This window comes from Hemitrygon akajei, unplaced genomic scaffold (genome assembly GCF_048418815.1).
Source record: "Hemitrygon akajei unplaced genomic scaffold, sHemAka1.3 Scf000082, whole genome shotgun sequence".
In the NCBI taxonomy this organism is placed as follows: domain Eukaryota; kingdom Metazoa; phylum Chordata; class Chondrichthyes; order Myliobatiformes; family Dasyatidae; genus Hemitrygon; species Hemitrygon akajei.
In genome coordinates this window covers 2,678,464-2,696,241 of record NW_027331968.1, presented here as the reverse complement: position 1 = coordinate 2,696,241, position 17,778 = coordinate 2,678,464, and the positions used below count along the sequence as shown (strand labels likewise).

General features: G+C 44.6%; 1 protein-coding gene across 1 annotated transcript in view; it reads right to left on the bottom strand.

The window, feature by feature from the left end:
• Positions 1 to 17,778, bottom strand: part of LOC140722625 (uncharacterized) — a 121,779-nt gene that overhangs the window by 3,908 nt on the left and 100,093 nt on the right. The window contains 1 exon segment of the mRNA XM_073037328.1: positions 14,670 to 15,134. Within this exon segment, the coding sequence (XP_072893429.1) occupies positions 14,670 to 15,134 (465 nt within the window).

The window sequence follows — 17,778 nt, the reverse complement described above, 5'->3', positions numbered from 1 at the left end:
CATGTTTGAACTTCCTGGAGACAAATTCCTTCTTGTTTTTAACCTGTAAAAAGATTTACAAGATCGATCAGTGGGTTTAGGACAACATTTCAGATGAGATTACATGAGTTGCCAAGGTTTGATCTGGTATAACACTGTTACAGTGAGGTTCTACCCAAGTTGGACAGAGAAATCATCTCCTGACTGGGCAGAGTGCTGGTATCTGGAATGACCATCAATTCCCTGATGCTTTTCCTGTTTCTATAAGAATGGGGCATTTCTGCCATCTCCAGTTTGTACCTTGGCTGAGTTGGACTCTCTCCATTGGTATTATTCCCTGTTCCTGCTGAGCTGCATGGGTGCCTGGCCCCACAGTAACTGAAACAGTCTCACGCAATTCGTCTTTCTTGATGTGCATCTGGGATTTTCTTTTATGTATTATTAACTTAAAGTGCCACAGTTTTAATGCCATATAAAAAATTCCTGTTGAGGTGAATGGTTGGTCCGCACAGCCGTTAAAAAGACAGAGTGAATTTTTGTAATATTTCACTTTCTTGTAGAAAATTACAACACAGAAACATGCCCTTTGGGCCATCTAGTCTGTGCTGAACTACTTAATCTGCCCACTCCCACACCCCTACCATGCAGGTACCTACATGAACCTCTGAAATGTTGAAATCGAGCTTGCATGCACCACTTGTGCTGGCTGTTCATTCCACAGCCGGATGACTGTCTGTGTGAAGAAGTTTCCCCTCATGTTCCCCTTAACATTTCACCTTTCACCCTTATCCCATGGCCTCTGGTTTACTCCCACCCCATCTCAGTGGTAAAAGCCAGCTTGCATTTACACTATCTATGCCCCTCTATCACAATCAAATCTCCCCTCAATCTCCTACAGTCCAAGGAATAAAGTCCTGACCTGTTCAATCTTTCCTTATAACCCAAGTACTCCAGACCTGGCAACATCCTTGTGAATTTTCTCTGAACTCTTTCTAAGTCCTTACATCTTTCCCGTAGGTTGGTGACCAAAACTGCACTTAGTACTCCAAATTAGGCCTCACCAATATCTTCTATAAGTCAACATAACATCCATCTATTGTTGTCAGTACTTTTGTTCATGAAGGCCATTGGGCTAAAATCTTCCCTTCCGTCTCTATCTAACTGTGAAACCACTTTCAGTGAATTAAGGACTTTCGTCTACAAGAGGTCCCTTTCTTCTACAACACTCCTCCGTGCCCGACCAGTCACTGTGAAAGACCTCCCTTGGTAAGTCAGACCAAAGTGCAACAACTCACACTTGTCTGCATTAAATTCCTTTTTCCATTTCTCAAACCATTTTGCCAGCTGGTCCAGATCGCACTGCAAGTTTAAATGCTTTTTTGGCATTGACTAGATGGGACAAATAGCCTGTTTCTTTACTGAACTTCTCCATGTTTCTATGGCAGAGAAGCTGGCCAAACTTGTTTGGAAGGGAAAGGGTAGGAGTGACAATTGAGCAGCAGTGGCTGGAGTTTCTGGAGCAATTCGGGACCTGAGTGATTCCACAGAAGTGGAAGCATTAGAAAGACAGGAGGACACAACTGTGGCTAAAATGAGAAGCCAAAGCCAACATAAATGGCAAAGAGACGGCAAACAAAAGAACAAAAACTATTCAGAAGCTTTGAGAAACCAAAAGAAGACAACAAAGAAAGTCAGATGAGCTCAGTGCGTGGAATCATGATTTGTAGTCATTAATGGGTCTTGGTAGCACCCAACAGTCTGAGGCATTTAGAGGAACAAAATATACGAGGCTTCAATTTCTCTTCAAAAGCAAGGTTCCCTGGACCAGTTACCTTTCAACTTTCATTTTGGCAGCCACATACAAACTCCGCATCCTCAAAAATTCACTTCTGAAGGCCTCCCACTTACAGGTACTCCTTTGCCAGGAAACAGCCTGTCCCAAACCACACTTGTCAGATCCTTTTTGATACCATCAAAATTGACCTTTCTCCAATTTAGAATCTCAACCCGTGGTCCAGACCTCTCTTTTTCCATATTTACTTTGAATCTCATGGCATTATGATCACAAATTCTGTCACCACCCTGGATCATTTCCTAACAGCTTATTGCACACTTCTACATCAGGAATTCTACATCCTGATTAAGGGCACATTTGACAAACTTTACCCCATCTAATCCTTTTACAGTATGGGAGTCCCAGTCAATAAATGGAAAGTTAAAATCACTTACTGGAACATCCTTTGTTTCTTGGCATGGTCTGCAATCTCTCTACAAATATCTCTAAATCCCTCAGACTGTTGGGTGTAAACAAGCCCCTATAATGGCTACAATATCATAATTCCCTGTCCTGAGCTCATCGGGTTTTCCTACGCTGCTTCTTGCATTGTGATATACACAGCTCAGCACATTTATCTCACCATGCTCAACCATTTGATTGCTGACTCTATCTGAGGTCTGAACAAGATCTGACTGGTGTAAAGAAAACAAACTCTCCCTCATTGTCACAAAAACAAAGGAGCTGATTGCGGACGACAGGAGGAATGGAGACAGGCTAACCCCTGTTGACATCAAAGGATCTGGGGCTGAGAGGGTGAACAGCTTTAAGATCCTCGGCATAAACATTACCAAGCATCTCACATGGTCTGTACATACCGACTGTGTTGTGAAAAGAGCACAGCAGCACCTCTTTCACCTCAGATAATTGAAGAGGTTGGGAATGGGGCCCAAAATCCTGAGGACTTTCTACAGGGACACAATAGAGAGCATCATGACTGGCTGCATCACTGCCTGGTATGGGAACTATACTTCCCTCAATTGCAGGACTCTGCAGAGAGTGGTGTGGACAGCCCAGCGCATCTGTAGATGTGAACTTCCCACTATTCAGGACATTTACAGAGATAGGTGTGGAAAAAGGGCCCAAAAGATATTGGGGACCCAATTCACCACAACCACAAACTGTTCCTGCTGCTACCATCCAGGAAACGGTACCACAGCAAAAGGACCAACAGGCTCCAGGACATCATCTTCTACCAGGCCCTCAGACTGATTAATTCATGCTAATACAATTGCATATTTATGTTATACTGACTGTTCTATGCACAAACTATTTATTATAAATTACACATTGCACATTTAGATGGAGATGTAACGTAAAGACTTCTACTCCTCATGTATATGTATGTAAGAAGGTCAATTCAATTCAAATCACCCTCTCCACTATCTGTCCTGTCATTCTGGCTCCCATTCCTCCTACAAATCATTTTAACCACATCAGCACCCCCCCTCCACCACACTTGCTCTCGCAGCCTTACCACTAGGATATTAGTCCCCTTCCTGTTCTGTTCCCCTAACTAATGAATCCCCTATCACTCCTTTGACTTTCCTCTGCCAGGTAATCCACCCCAATACTTTCCAAAGTGTTCCACCTGTTGTTGTGTGGGATAGCAACAAGAGTACTCTGTGATGGCTATTTAACCTCATTTCCCTTCCTGACTCTCACCCAGTTCCCTGTGTCCTGTACCTTGTGTGTAACTCACCTCTCTTCATGTCATATCTATCACCCCCTCCAACTCCTGGATGATCCAGAATTCATCCATTTCAAGTTCCAACTCCTTAAAGTGCCGGGTTACAAGCTGCAGCTGAATGCACATCTTGTAGGTGAGGGCATCAGGGACACCGGAGGTCTCCCCACCTTCCCACCAATGACCCCTCCAATTTGTAATGACAAGTGTGCACATAAACCATGTACCGTGTATTTTTTTTACCCAGTGACAACATATGCACAGTGAATTTTATATAGAGAGGTATTCATTTTCACAGCTAGCAAATCACTGTCGATAAAAACTTTGATCTCCTCTAGGTTCTATCGAGTTCATCTGCACTCTCACACAACCTATGTAGCAGGCCTATAGCGGGTTATGAAGGATTTTCTCGCCAGAGCTTTTGCACACTGTCCATATGTGACTTGTTTGCTAAATGATGCTTTAAAAAGTCAGATTTCCAAATTTCACTCCACTTCTTCCCATTTGCAAATTCTCCAGCAACTTTTGCATCACCACAATACAGACAGGTAACAGCAGTTTCTGTGTTGTACATAAATATTTCCCCTGAACCCTCTCCAGGTGACTGACGGTGGTGAACTCAGTGAATGCAATGCCAATGTATATGAAGGGAAGGGCAGTAGTCTGTCTCACTGGAATCTGGCACATTTGTGATGTGAAAGTTACTTGTTGCCAAGGGCAAAGGTTTTTGATATTATCATGTACCCAGAAAGAATGGGTCAAAACATGTTCTCACCTGTAGAAAAGTTCAGAACAGGAGGAGGTACAACAAACAACACACACACAAAATACTGGAGGAACTCAGCAGGCCAGGCAGCATCTATGGAAAAGAGTACTAATGCTGAGTTCCGCCGGCATTTTGTGTGTGTTGCTTGGATTTCCAGCATCTGCAGATTTTCTCTTGTTACTGATTGGAGGTAGAACAAAGGTAATCTTCTCTACGGCTGATGTAAAAGATTTTGTTCCCTTCCTCTGAGTTCCTAATCCTTGCATTTAGATAGCTGGAGCTCAGCTCTGTCTGAGAGATCCATCGGTTCCCATTCCCTCATCAGCCGGTAGCTCCCCGGGGCCCGTGTACGGATCGTGGGTCTGAGAGAGAGGGAAGAGAGCAGGACTGTTCCGGGATTGCTGGCCACCGTGACTGGATTTCACAGGAATCGTCCTGAAGTCGGTGTTTAATATAAAATCGGAGAGAATCGATCTTACCTGCGCCCGACATTTTCAAGGCCTGCAGGGTACTGCGCGCATGCGTGATACTCGGGAACGTCATCAGCCTGACGCCTGCGCATTTCATCGGTGCTTTTGTGCCGGCGAAATTTTTAACGCAACGCATTATGGGTAATTAGGGTGCCATTAAACATTTCTGCAAGCACCGGTTCATTGTCCATACCTCATTTTTTTTTCGTGTGTATAGAAAAATCAGCAGCTGTTTTAACGCAGAAAGCGGCTCCCATAAACAATATACTCAATACCAACGTGTATCTAATGCCAAAGTAAAATGCAGTTAAAAAACACAGGAGATTCTGCAGTTGTTGGAAATACAAAGACGCACACACACAAAATGCTGGAGGAACTCTGCAGTTCAGGCAGCAACTAAGCAGAGGAGTACACAGTCTAGGCATGCTGAAGGGGCTCGGCCTAAACATTGTCTATTTATTTCTCTTCACATTTTCTGCCTCATCTGTTGATTTCCACTAGTATTTTGCAGAAATTAACCACCTTTTTTTCAAGTCAACCAGTTTCCAAATGTTTCTGATGTTTCTTTTGTAGTCATATCCTGCTGGTCTGATTCCTCCTCCTCCTCGTAAACTCTAGACCCCATCTCTCTCTGGAGCCCCAAAGCCCTGACTCAGGCTGGCAACTCTTCGGTTTCTGACTCTGCACCATCGAAGATTCACTCGCTAGTCTGCTGTCAGACTTTAGAGGGGCATTGTGTTACGAGACCGCAGGTTCGTTTACTGTGAGTGTCGCTTTAAGTGCCTGAGTGAGGCGGGGCTGTGACGTCAGACACAAGCTGCGGCAGCCTGAGGGAGCGGGAGCAGGAGAGGGAGCGGGAGACAAGCTGTTGGAACTTCAGCGTGTGACTGCTATAGGCTGCAACTCTTCCATGCCCAAAAGGTTGGGTTGATCTGATCATCGGCACGCAGTGCACAACGGATGTGTGACTGTCACTTCGTATCATCCATATGTGTGGACTTGCTGGAGTGTCCTGTGGTATCACTTTTGTTGGCCCTTACCTGGAATCGGGGTGTTCTGTGGTAACCACTTGAAGACGATATTCATGTGACTGTCACCTGGTGATATTTCTAAGAGGATTTCGGAACTAATCGACGGATAAGATCTTCGGCGACTGTTGTTTCGTTTACCCAGCGTGGAATGTGTGTGGAATTCTTCGTAATTGCCTTCTCTCTAGACGTTCGTGTGGATTTACAAATCTCTCCTCTCACTCACTTTTTCCGTGGATTACTGAACTTTTCTATTTTACCATCTGAAGACTTTAAGCATTGTTTCCCAAGCTTGATAGTTTGGGAGCTATATATACGCATTACACTGTTAAATTCTGTTTATTTCGTTTAATCTTTTATATTTGGAGGAGATACTAAAGAAGAGAGTGGTTTTAACATCGAAACCAGACTCCGTTAGTGATCTGTTGCTGCTGGTACGTAACAATTGCAACAACCCAGCTGTCTGAGGCACAGTCCTTTAAAATTGGTGAAAATGACCCAACACGTTGAAAAGAGGGGGGAAGAAGGAGTTTAACCAACTTCTTCCGGAGCCCTGAAGAACGTCACAACCACAGTGAGCTCATCGTCTTATTCAGCCCGGAGAAAATCATGCAGGGATTTCATGCAGATGTATAAGATGATGAGAGGCATTGGTCGTGTGGATAGCCAGAGGCTTTTTCCCAGAGCTGAAACAGCTAACACGAGGGGGAATAGGTTTAAGCTGCTTGGAAGTAGGTACAGAGGAGATATCAGAGCTAAGATTTTTAAAGCAAAGAGTGGTGTTTGTGTGGAATGCACTGCCAGCGATGGTGGTAGAGGCGGATACAAAAGGGTCTTTTAAGAGACTCTTAGATAGGTACATGGAGCTTAGGAAAATAGGTGGCTATGCTGTAGGCATTTTCTAAGCATTTTCTAAGCATTTTCTAGAGTAGGTTACCTGGTGGGCAACCTGTCATCTCAGGGAGAGTGAGAGGGGAACAGCAAGGGTAGATTTTCATATACTGATATGGAACAGAAATATGGGCAGGGACCAGATGGGCCGAGTGGCCTCCCTAGTTTGCTTCGTGAGTGTGGTAGAGACAGTAAGTACCTGAGACATGGGATTTGATACAGAGCTGATTTATCTTTCACAGATCCACAATATTAAGCACTAGTCCAGTTTAAGGCTAACATCAGCAGAACAGACTCCTCCAATGCTCAGTAACCAGGGTTCAGTCCTGGGTGCGATGAGCAGCCGCAAGAACTGCAGAATCTGACAGTAACAGTCCCTCATGAACCTGCAGCTGCCTTCAGTCGCCGTGATGGTTAAACATTTAACACAGGACTCCGCCTCTCGCTCATGGACATGTAAGACACAGTCGATTTCTGTCCGCCATTAATCTCTCCCTTTTCAGACTTAAACTTTGAAATTTCAACTTTATTCAGTGGGATCTGTCGAGCAACAGTTATAATTAAGGCCCCGAGAGAAACAGAGGATTCAGGCGCTGCGTTATTTCCATTGGTGCGAAGTGATGTCAATTACTCGTTACACCCAATAGTACAGGCGAAACAGCCGAGAGATCGTCTCCCCCGCTTCCTCGGCGGGATAAACCTCAAAGTAAATGTCCCGCTTTTTGATTTCTTTCCATTTCCCTCCGAGCGAAGTTGGGGGCGCTTCTGAAGCGTCCCCTGCGGCCGGAGTCTGATGTATCGCTGAGAGGTAGGAGGAGAACACTGGCCGAATCCCCGGGGACGGAGGGAATGAACCCAGCAGGGGAAGGAAGGGGGTGCATTTTATTGGAAAGATGGAGTGGTGGCGAGCAGAGGGATTCACCACATTGGGGGTCAAACCGGCAGTCTATTGACCTACAAGTGGGGCCAATGGTCCGAGCAAAGTGGGGGGCGAATGGACCATTCCAAGGACTTATTGAATGACAGGACGGTTTGGAGGGGCCGAGTGGTCTTCGTCTGTTCTGGTAGTCGGTCTGTTTAAAAACCCTTCCTGGGCCTGTAAGATGTCCCAGTGGGTGTTGTAGGGACCAATACTTGGAACCCAGTTGTTCCCAAACTGTGTCCACTATTTGGCTAAGAGACCAAATCCAACATTTCCAAATCAGTTATTGACACAAAATGCATCTTCATAGAAACCGTACAGCACAATTCAGGCACTTCAGCCCACAATTCTGTGCCGAACATGTCCTTAACTTAGAAATTACCTAGTGTTACCCATAGCCCTCTAGTTTTCTAAGGTCCATCTACCTGTCCAGGAGTCTCTTAAAACACCCTATCGGTTCAGCCTCCAACACCGCCCCCGGCAGCCTATTCCACACACTCACCACTCTCTGTGTAATAAACACTTTCCCTCTGATGTTAGTCATTTCAGCCCTGGGAAAAGCCTCTGACTATCCACACGATCAATTCCTCTCATCACCTTATACACCTCTATCTGGTCACCTCTCGTCCTCCATCGCTCCAAAGAGAAAAGGCCGAATTCACTCAACCTATTCTCATAACGCACACTCCGCAATCCAGGCAACATCCTTGTAAATCTCCTCTGCACCCTTTCAATGGTTTCCACATCTTTCCTGTATTGAGGCGACCAGAAATGAGCACAGTACTCCAAGTGGACTCTGAACAGGGTCCTATATAGCTGCAACATTACCTCTTGGCTCTTAAACTCAATCGCACGGTTGATGAAAGCCAATGCACCTTATGCCTTTTTAACTACACAGTCAACCTGCGTAACAGCTTTGAGAGTCCTACGGACTCGGACCCCAAGATCCCGCGGATCCTCTACACTGCCAAGAGTTTTACCATTAATACTATATTCTGCCATCATATTTGACCTAACAAAATGAATGACCTCACACTTATCAGTGTTGAACTCCATTTGTCACTTCTCAGTCCAGTTTTGCATCTTATCAATGTCCTGCTGTAACTCCTGACAGCCCTCCACACTATCAACAACACCCCCCCAAAACTTTGTGTCATCAGCAAACTTAGTATCCCATCCCTCCACTTCCTTATCCAGGTCATTTATAAAAATCACGAGGAGTAGAGGTCCCAGAACAGTTCCCTGAGGCACACCAGACATACAGACAGATATCCTTTATTGATCCCGAGGGAAATTGGGTTTTGTTACAGTCACACCAACCAATAATAGTGTAGAAATATAGCAATATAAAACCATAATTAAATAATAATAAATAAATTATTCCAAGTGGAATAACACTCCGAGGGAGGAGTTGTAAAGTTCGATGGCCACAGGCAGGAATGACTTCCTTTGACGCTCAGTGTTGCATCTCTGGCTGAATGCACTTCTGTGCCTAACCAGTACTTTATGGAGTGGATGGGAGTCATCCACTAGTCCACCAGTAATAGACCACTAGTCACCGACCTCCATGCAGAATATGACCCGACTACAACTACTCTTTGTCCTCTGTGGCAAGCCAGTTCTGGACCCACAAAGCAATGTCCTCTTGGATCCGTTGCCTCCTTACTTTCTCAATCGGCCTTGCATGGGGTACCTTGTTAAAGCTCATCTGAAAACCCAAGCAAACAACATCCACTGCCTCTGCTTTATCTATCTTGCCTGTTATTTCCTCAAAATATTGCAAGTGATTTGTCACACACGATTTCCTGCAAAGGAATTCTGCTGACTTTGTCCTACTTCATCATGCCTCCACAATTACAGTACCCAAAAAACTCACCCTTAATACACCCGAACATATTCCTGACCACTGAGATCAGACTAACTGTCCTATAATTTCACTGGACAACAATTTTGTTTTTTCAAAAGTGTTGCTTCCTCAGAATTTTTTTGTTTATGATAAACTGCTTGAAGATTAACACGAATATAATTTAAGACTACTTGTATCACGCAGGAATTTGGAAAAACGGCAAATTAACTGTTATTGAACATATTGTCTTTAATTGCATAATGGTGCTGCTGCTTTTCAATAGTGCAACCAAGTTAAAAATATTTGGGTAATGATTTTCATTCGTACTCAGTGTCTGAGGCTTCTCGCTTAAGTGCCCAACACTAATTTGCAGCATTGCTGGATTCAGTTGCCCTGGTATCTTTTCTCCATGACCGCAGTGTCCTGGTGAAAACTTTCACCATGCTCGTCACTAACAGCACCAAGATTTGCAGGGAAGAAGTCCAAATGTGAATGCAGAAAATGAATCTTTAGTGACATGTTGCATTTCATGGTTTTATATGCTTGAAGCATGGTTTCAACCAGCTGCATGAAGCTTGGTGCTCTGTTGATGCCGAGAAAAATTTCAACAACTTCCTTGAATGCCTTCCATGTCATTTTCTCCAGTCCCAATAGAAATTCTTCAAATTGCCTGTCATTGATGACCTGTTTGCTTTGTAGACCAACAAAAATGCTTATTCTGGGAAGCATCCGCCTCAAATATCAAAATCCTTCATAGAATTTTTTGTGCCTAGTGATAGCAAATTCCATCCTTACAGTCCTGAACCCAATAATTATTACTAAAACCTGTCCTGCTATGCAGCAGCTAAGTATGCCCAAGCATGCCTGAACAAGATAGGAAACTTTCCAGCTTACATTGCAGGCAACATTTTAATTGACCTGAATTATGAATTGAAATAATAAACATAAGTGATTTCAAAAAATGGTGCGTGATAGGGAAATTCCATGGTGATTTTCATGATCAGTAGCCCAAAATTTATAAGATACACCTAAAGGTTTTCAGGAAGCAAAACCTTTGTTGTCCATTTTTTTTTTCTTCTGCCTCCTTCTCTTCTTAAAGAGTGGAGTGACATTGGCAAGTTTCTGGTCCGCCAGAACCATTCCAACATCTAGTGATTTGTGATAGATCATTACTCATCATTGAAGAGAAAACTATGGGGGAACTTATTCGTTCAGAGGCGGGGAGAGTCTGCACTGAGCTGCCAGAGCAAGTGGCAGGGACGATTACAATCTTTAAGAGAAGTTTGCTTAGGTCCATGGATGAGAAGGATATGGAGGGCGATGGTCCAGGTGGAACTTGTTGGAACTCGGCAGATTAATGTTTTGGCACGGACTAGTTTGGCTGAAAGGGGTTTGCCTGGGTTGTAGTGTTCTTTGACTCTAATGCCTTCACAGTCTCTTCAGCTACCTCTTTCTGAACCCTGGGGTGTACACCTTCTGGTCCAGGAATCTTATCTATTCAGCTTCAAAAACACCTTCTCTCCTTGGTAAAAACATTTATCCTCACTTCTGCCCCAGATACTGCTGAATGTTTGGCACTTATGCAATAAATTTAATGACGCAATTGTAGTGGGTGACTTCAATCTGCAGGAGAATGGGGAAAGTCAGATTTGTGCCGATCGCAAGAGATGAAATGTGTACAAAATGGCTTTTTAAAGCAGCTGATGGTTGAGAATATGCGGGGAACTGCTATCTTAGTTTTGTGTTTTTTAATAACCCAGATCTTATTAGGGAGGATAATGTAAAGGAACCATTAGAAGGCAGTGATCATAATTTGATTGAATTCCCACTGTAACTTGTGAGGGAGAAGCACAGGTCACATGCGGGGTATGGCAATAGAATAAAGTGTATTACAGAGGCATGAGAGAGGTGATTCCCCAGGTGGCTGACGTCTCTGAGAATAGTTCATAACATACAGGATAGATATGTCCGGCAGAAGTAGTTCTCAAACAGCGGGGCTAGACTACCACGGCTGTCAAAGGAAGTTAAGGACTGTATAAAAGCCAAGGGAAGTGCATATAATGTAGCAAAAGAGAGTAGGAAGTTGGATAATCGGGTATCTTTTAAAATCCGGCAACAGGCAACTGAAAAAAAAGCAGATTATAGTCCAGTTAGCCTAACCTCAGTGGCTGGGAAAGCGTTTGAGTCTAAAATATCAGATGAGGTTTTGAGGTACGAGGAGACTAATGATAAAATAAGTCAAAGCCAGCATAGGTTCTGTACAGGGAAACCTTGCCTGATAAGTCTGTTATAGATCTTCGAGGAAGTCAGAAGGAGGATGGACAAACGAGAGGCAGTGGATATCATTTAATTGGATTTTCAGAAGGCATCTGATAAGGTGTCACTGCTTGACAGGATAAAAATCAGAGGAAATACTAGCATGGACAGAGGAATGGCTAACAGCCAAGAGGCAGCGAGTGGGAATGAAAGGGGCCCATTCTGGTTGGCTAGCAGTGACTAGTGGTCTACAAGGGTCAGTATTCGGACAACTACTTTTCAAATAGTTTGTCAATGATTTGGATAATGGAACCGATGGCTTTGTGGCAAGGTTCGCGGATGATACAAAGATTGGTGGAGGTGTTGGTAGTGCTGAGGAAGTAATCTGATTGCAGCAGGACATGGAAAAATTTCAAGAACGGGCAAAAAAGTGGCAGATGGAATACAATACTGGGAAATGTACGATAATGCATTTTGGCAAAAGGATCAATAGTGAACTATTATCTGATTGGGGAAAAGGTTCATACAACAGAAGTACAGAAGGAAATATGAATCCTCGGGCAAGACTCCCAGAAGGTTAATTTACAGGTTGAGCCTATGGTAAAGAAGGCAAATGCAATGCTGGCATTTATTTAAAGTGAAGTAGAATCTATAAGCAAGGAGATGATGCTGGTACTTTATAAGATACTACTTAGGCCGCACTGAGAGTATTTGGGATGCATATCTCAGAAAAGGTGTGTTGTCGTTGGAGAGAGTCCAGAGGTGTTCAAGAAGATGATTCCGGTAATAAAGGGGTTAAGATATGAGAAGCGTTTTCCAGCCTTGGGCCTGTACTCCTGCACTGACCTATGTTTAATAAATGTGGGGGGGGGGGGGTGTAAAATCTCACTGAATCCCAACGAATGTGGAAAGGTCCAGATAGTGTGGATGAGGAGAGGACTTTTCGTATGGTGGGGGTAGCCATAACGGAGGGCACAGCCTCCAAACTGAGGAGTGACCTTGCAGAGTAGTTAAGGAGGATTTTATTTAGCCAGAGAGCGGTGAATCTGTGGAATTCTCTGACACAGACGGTGGTGGGGGACAAGTCTGTGGGTATATTTTGGGCAGAAGCTAATAGTTTGCTGATCAGTCAGGGCATTACAGGATATGCCGAGGAGGCAGGAGCATGGGGTTGAGTGAGAACCGGGATCAGCCATGATAGAACGGCGGAGCAGACTTGATGGGGCTGAATGGCCTAATTCTGCTCCCATGTCTGATAGTCTTATACTGCGAGTGTCTGACACAGTGAAGAATGACACGAAATACTTATTACATTCGACCGCGATTTCTTCACTCTATTACTAACTCACCAGCATCATCTTCCAGCGGTACAATATCAACTCTTGCCTCTCCTTTACTCTTTATGTATGTGAACGACTTTTGATACTTGATATTATTGGCTCACTTACCTTAATTTTTCATCTTTTCTCTCCAGTGTTTTTTTTTTAGTTGTCTCCTGTTGGTTATGTAAATACTTTCCAATCCTCTCACTTCCCACTGTTTTCTTGCTATATTATATGACCCGGCTTTTGCTCTTATCAAAAACAGGAGAGAATATGTGGATGCTGGAAGTCCAAGCAACACATACACAAAATGCTGGAGGAACCTAGAAGGTCATTAATAATATTACAGGATAAACAAGCAGGAACAACTCCCTCAATAGATAAAACCATTCCCAACACACACGTTCCTCGACCAGTGGAGCACCTCACCACAGGTATTGTTTGTGTCATCAGTCAGACGAACAAAAGATTTTCTCTGTCAATCAGCTTCCAAATGTTGCTACTCTGTCATTCGTTGCCACGTCCCGCTGCTGCTTCCCTTCTCCTCATCATACGTTCTTACCCTGACCATCGTCCAGAGCCCCAAACTCTGCCCTGTGCGGACCCGCCTCTGGTTTCTGACCCTGCTCCGTTGAACATCCAACAAATGGTTTCCCATTCTGCATTCAGTCTTTAGAGTACAGTAGTGCTTTCAACAACACTTTAGAAGCAGGGAAAATGACCCATAAAATGGAAATGAGTCATGATTGAGGAGGTTAACTACCAATGTCATTCTTCCTCAGCCCAGAGATTTGAGGGGTGAAGAACATCTCAGGCAGAACTGCAGTCAGCTCAACTTCTTCAGTCTGCAGAAAATTCAATGGAAACCTCAGAAACCACAGAGTGGTGACTGTTTGGAACCCATCACCACAGGGACAGTGAGAGGGGAACAACAGGGGAGGATTTAAAAGGACTGTTTAGGAACAGAATCACTGGCCGGGTCCAGCTGGCCTGAGTTGACTCTCTACTGTACACTAGGTGTGTTATAAATTTACTAAGTACCAGAGACAGAGTTTAAAATAGAACAGATTTACTTGTCTCAGAGGCAGAATATTAAACTCCAGTCCCATTAAAGGGGAATATGCAGCAGAAGAAACTCCTCCCATGCCCAGTGACCAGGGTGCAGAACCGGGTTTGGTGAGCAGCAGCAATAATTGCAGAGTTCAGCACCGACAGTCACTCTCGAAATTGCATTCAACAACTGTGATGGACAAATATCCAGTACGCATTCCCCGTGTGAACTCAATGACACACATTTGGTGGGGATCGCTGAGAGAATCTCTTCTCAAAGTCTGAGCAAGTGAATGGCCTCTACCCAGTGTGAACTTGCTGGTGTCTCTGTAGATGAGATAACTGAGTGAACCCCTTCCCACATTCACCGCAGGTGAACGGCCTCTCCCTAGTGTGAACTGACTGGTGTCTCTGTAGGGTGGATGACCGAGTGAATCCGTTTCCACAGTCTGAGCAGGTGAACGGCCTCTCCCCAGTGTGAACTGACTGGTGTCTCTGTAGGGTGGATGACCGAGTGAATCCCTTCCCACAGTCTGAGCAAGTGAACGGCCTCTCCCCAGTGTGAAATCGCCGGTGTGCCAGCATATCAGATGACTGAGTGAATCCCTTCCCACAGATTGAGCAGATGAACGGCTTCTCCCCAGTGTGAACTCGCTGATGTACCAGTAGGTTGGATAACTGAGTGAATCCCTTCCCACAGTCTGAGCAGGTGAACAGCCTCTCCCCACTGTGAACTCGCTGGTGTTTTTGTAGATCAGATGACCAAGAGAATACCCTCCCACAGTCCGAGCATGTGAATGGCTTCTCCCTGGTGTGAACTCGCTGGTGTGCCAGCAGGCGAGATGACCAAGTGAATCCCTTCCCACATTCTGAGCAGGTAAACGGCCACTCCCCAGTGTGAACAGACTGGTGTGCCAGTAGTTCGGATGACTGAGTGAATCCTTTCCCACATTCTGAGCAGGTGAATGGTCGCTTCCCGGTGTGAACTGACTGGTGTCTCATTAGGTGAGATGACAACATGAATCCCTTCCCACAGTCTGAGCACGTGAACGGCCTCTCTCCAGTGTGAACTCTCTGATGTACCTTCAGTTGGGATGACTGAGTGAATCCCTTCCCACAGTCCGAGCAGGTGAACGGCCACTCCCCGGTGTGAACTCGCTGGTGAGCCATTAGATCAGATGACTGAGTGAATCCTTCACCACAATTTCAGCAGATGACCAGCCTCTGCCCAGTGTGAACTGACTGGTGTGTCCACAGGTGGGAAGACCGACTGAATACTTTCTCACACACAGAACAGATGAATGGCCTTGGCCAGTGTGAATTCGCTGATGTACCTTCAGTTGAGATGACCGAGTGAATCCCTCCCCACAGTCTGAGCAGGAAGGATGGTTGATTGAATCCCTTGCTCCTTAAATATCTGGACATAGACAGCACAACTGGTGTGTTGTGTTTGAATTCCCATAGACAAATTCCTTGTCATTTTCAACCTGTAAAAAGATTTAAAAATCCATCAGTGGTTGAAGGACAACATTTGAGATGAGATCACTTGAGTTGTCAAGGTGTGATCTGATATCACACTGTTACAGTGAGGTTCAATCCAAGTTGAATGGAGAAATCACCTTCTAACTGGGCACAGTGCTGGAATTGTTGGAAGTGTTGGTTCATGAAGGCCAATATGTCAAAATCTTTCTTTCTGTCCCTATCGAACTGTGACACCACTTTCAGTGAATTATTGACCTGTATTCCCAGATCCCTTTCTTCTACAGCACTCCTCAGTGCCCGACCAGTCACTGTTTAAGACCTAGTTCCTACCAAAATGCAACACCCCACACTTGTCTCCATTAAATTCCATTTTGCATTTCTTAACCCATTTTTCCAGCTGATCCAGATCGCACTGCAAGTCATGACAGTCCTCCTCGCTGTTCATTGCACCCCAATTTTGCTGTCATCCAAAAATTTGCTGACCCAGCTAACCATGTTATCATCTAGATTACTGATATAGATGACAAACAACAACAGATCCTGCACTGATCCCTGTGGCAACCACTAGACACAGGCCTCCAGTCAGAGAGGCAACCATCTGCTACCACACCTCCCATCTGAGACTTTGTCAAGTGCCTTGCTAAAGTCCATGTAGACAACATCCACTGCCTTGCCTTCATCCACTTTCCAGATAATTTCCTCAAGAGACTCTATAAGATTGATTGGACATGACCTACCATGCACAAAGCCATGCTGCCTATCCTTAATCAGTCCACATCGATCCAAATCCTTATATATCCGGTTCCTGCTCATACGTTCCAATAACTTTCCCACTACTGATGTCAAGCTCACCAACATATAATTTCCTAGTTTATTTTTTGAGCCTTTCTTACACAGCGGAACAACACTGGCTGTCCTCCAGTCCGTCACCTGTCACTAAGGGTGATTTCAATATCTGTGCTTGGGCCCCGAAAATTTCTGCACCTGTCCTCCGCAGGGTCCAACCCCGTCAGGCCCTGGGGATTTATCCACGCTAATTTGCCTTAAGACAGCAAACACCTCCACCTCTGTAATCTGTACAGGGTCCATGAAGTTGATGCTGATTTGCCTCACTTCTATAGACTCTGTGTCCATCTCCTGTGTAAATACGGATAAATCGTAAACAGCACCAAATTTCTTGGTGTTCACCTGACGGAGAATCTCACCTGGTCCCTTAACACCAGCTCCAAAGCAAAGAAAGCCCAGCAGCGTCTCCACTTTTTGCGAAGGCTCAGGAAAGTCCATCTCCCAACCACCCCCCCACCCCCCATCCTCATCACATTCTATAGGGGCTGTATTGAGAGCATCCTGAGCAGCTGTATAACTGCCTGGTTCAGAAATTGCACCATCTCGGATCGCAAGACCCTGCAGCGGATAGTGGGGTCAGCTGAGAAGATCATCCGGGTCTCTCTTCCCGCCATCACGGACATTTACACTACACGCTGCATCCGCAAAGGAAACAGCATTATGAAGGACCCCATGCACCCGTCATACAATCTCTTCTCCCTCCTGTCGTCTGGGAAAAGGATCCGAAGCATTCGGGCTCTCTTTTGTAATGCCGGTACTGTTTTGTGCACTTTGTGCAGTCCAGTGTAAGGCTGTAGTCTTGTGTAGCTTTCTCTGTGTTTTTTATATTACGTAGATCAGTCTAGTTTTTTGTTCTGTGTCATGTAAACCATGGTCCTGAAAAACTTTGTCTCATTTTTACTGTGCACTGTACCAGCAGTTATGGTCAAAATGACAATAAAAGTGACTTGACTTTAATAATAATAATAAAAATAATAATAATAATAATAATAATAATAATAATAATAATAATAATAATCTCCCCATCTATTTTGTCTCCTCATATGGATTACCATTCTGATCTTCCAGAGGATTAATTTTTTCCCTTGCAATCTTTTTGCTCTTAACATATCTGCAGAATCCCTGAGGATTCTCCTTCACCTTGTCTGCTGGGGCAACCTCATGCCTTATTTTATTTCTTTCATAAGTGTTCACTTGAATTTTCTGTATTTCATAAGTACCCCATCTGTTCCTCCCTGCCTGTACCTGGTATGCACCTCCTTTTTATTGATCTGGGAGAGGAAAGCCAAAGGGGTGATAGAGCTGCATGGTGGGAGGTGGGGGTAAGGAGGGTTAAACTAAAGTTGCAGGGGGAATGGGAGCCTGAATATCTGAACAGATAGTGGAGAGGTTGTGGAGA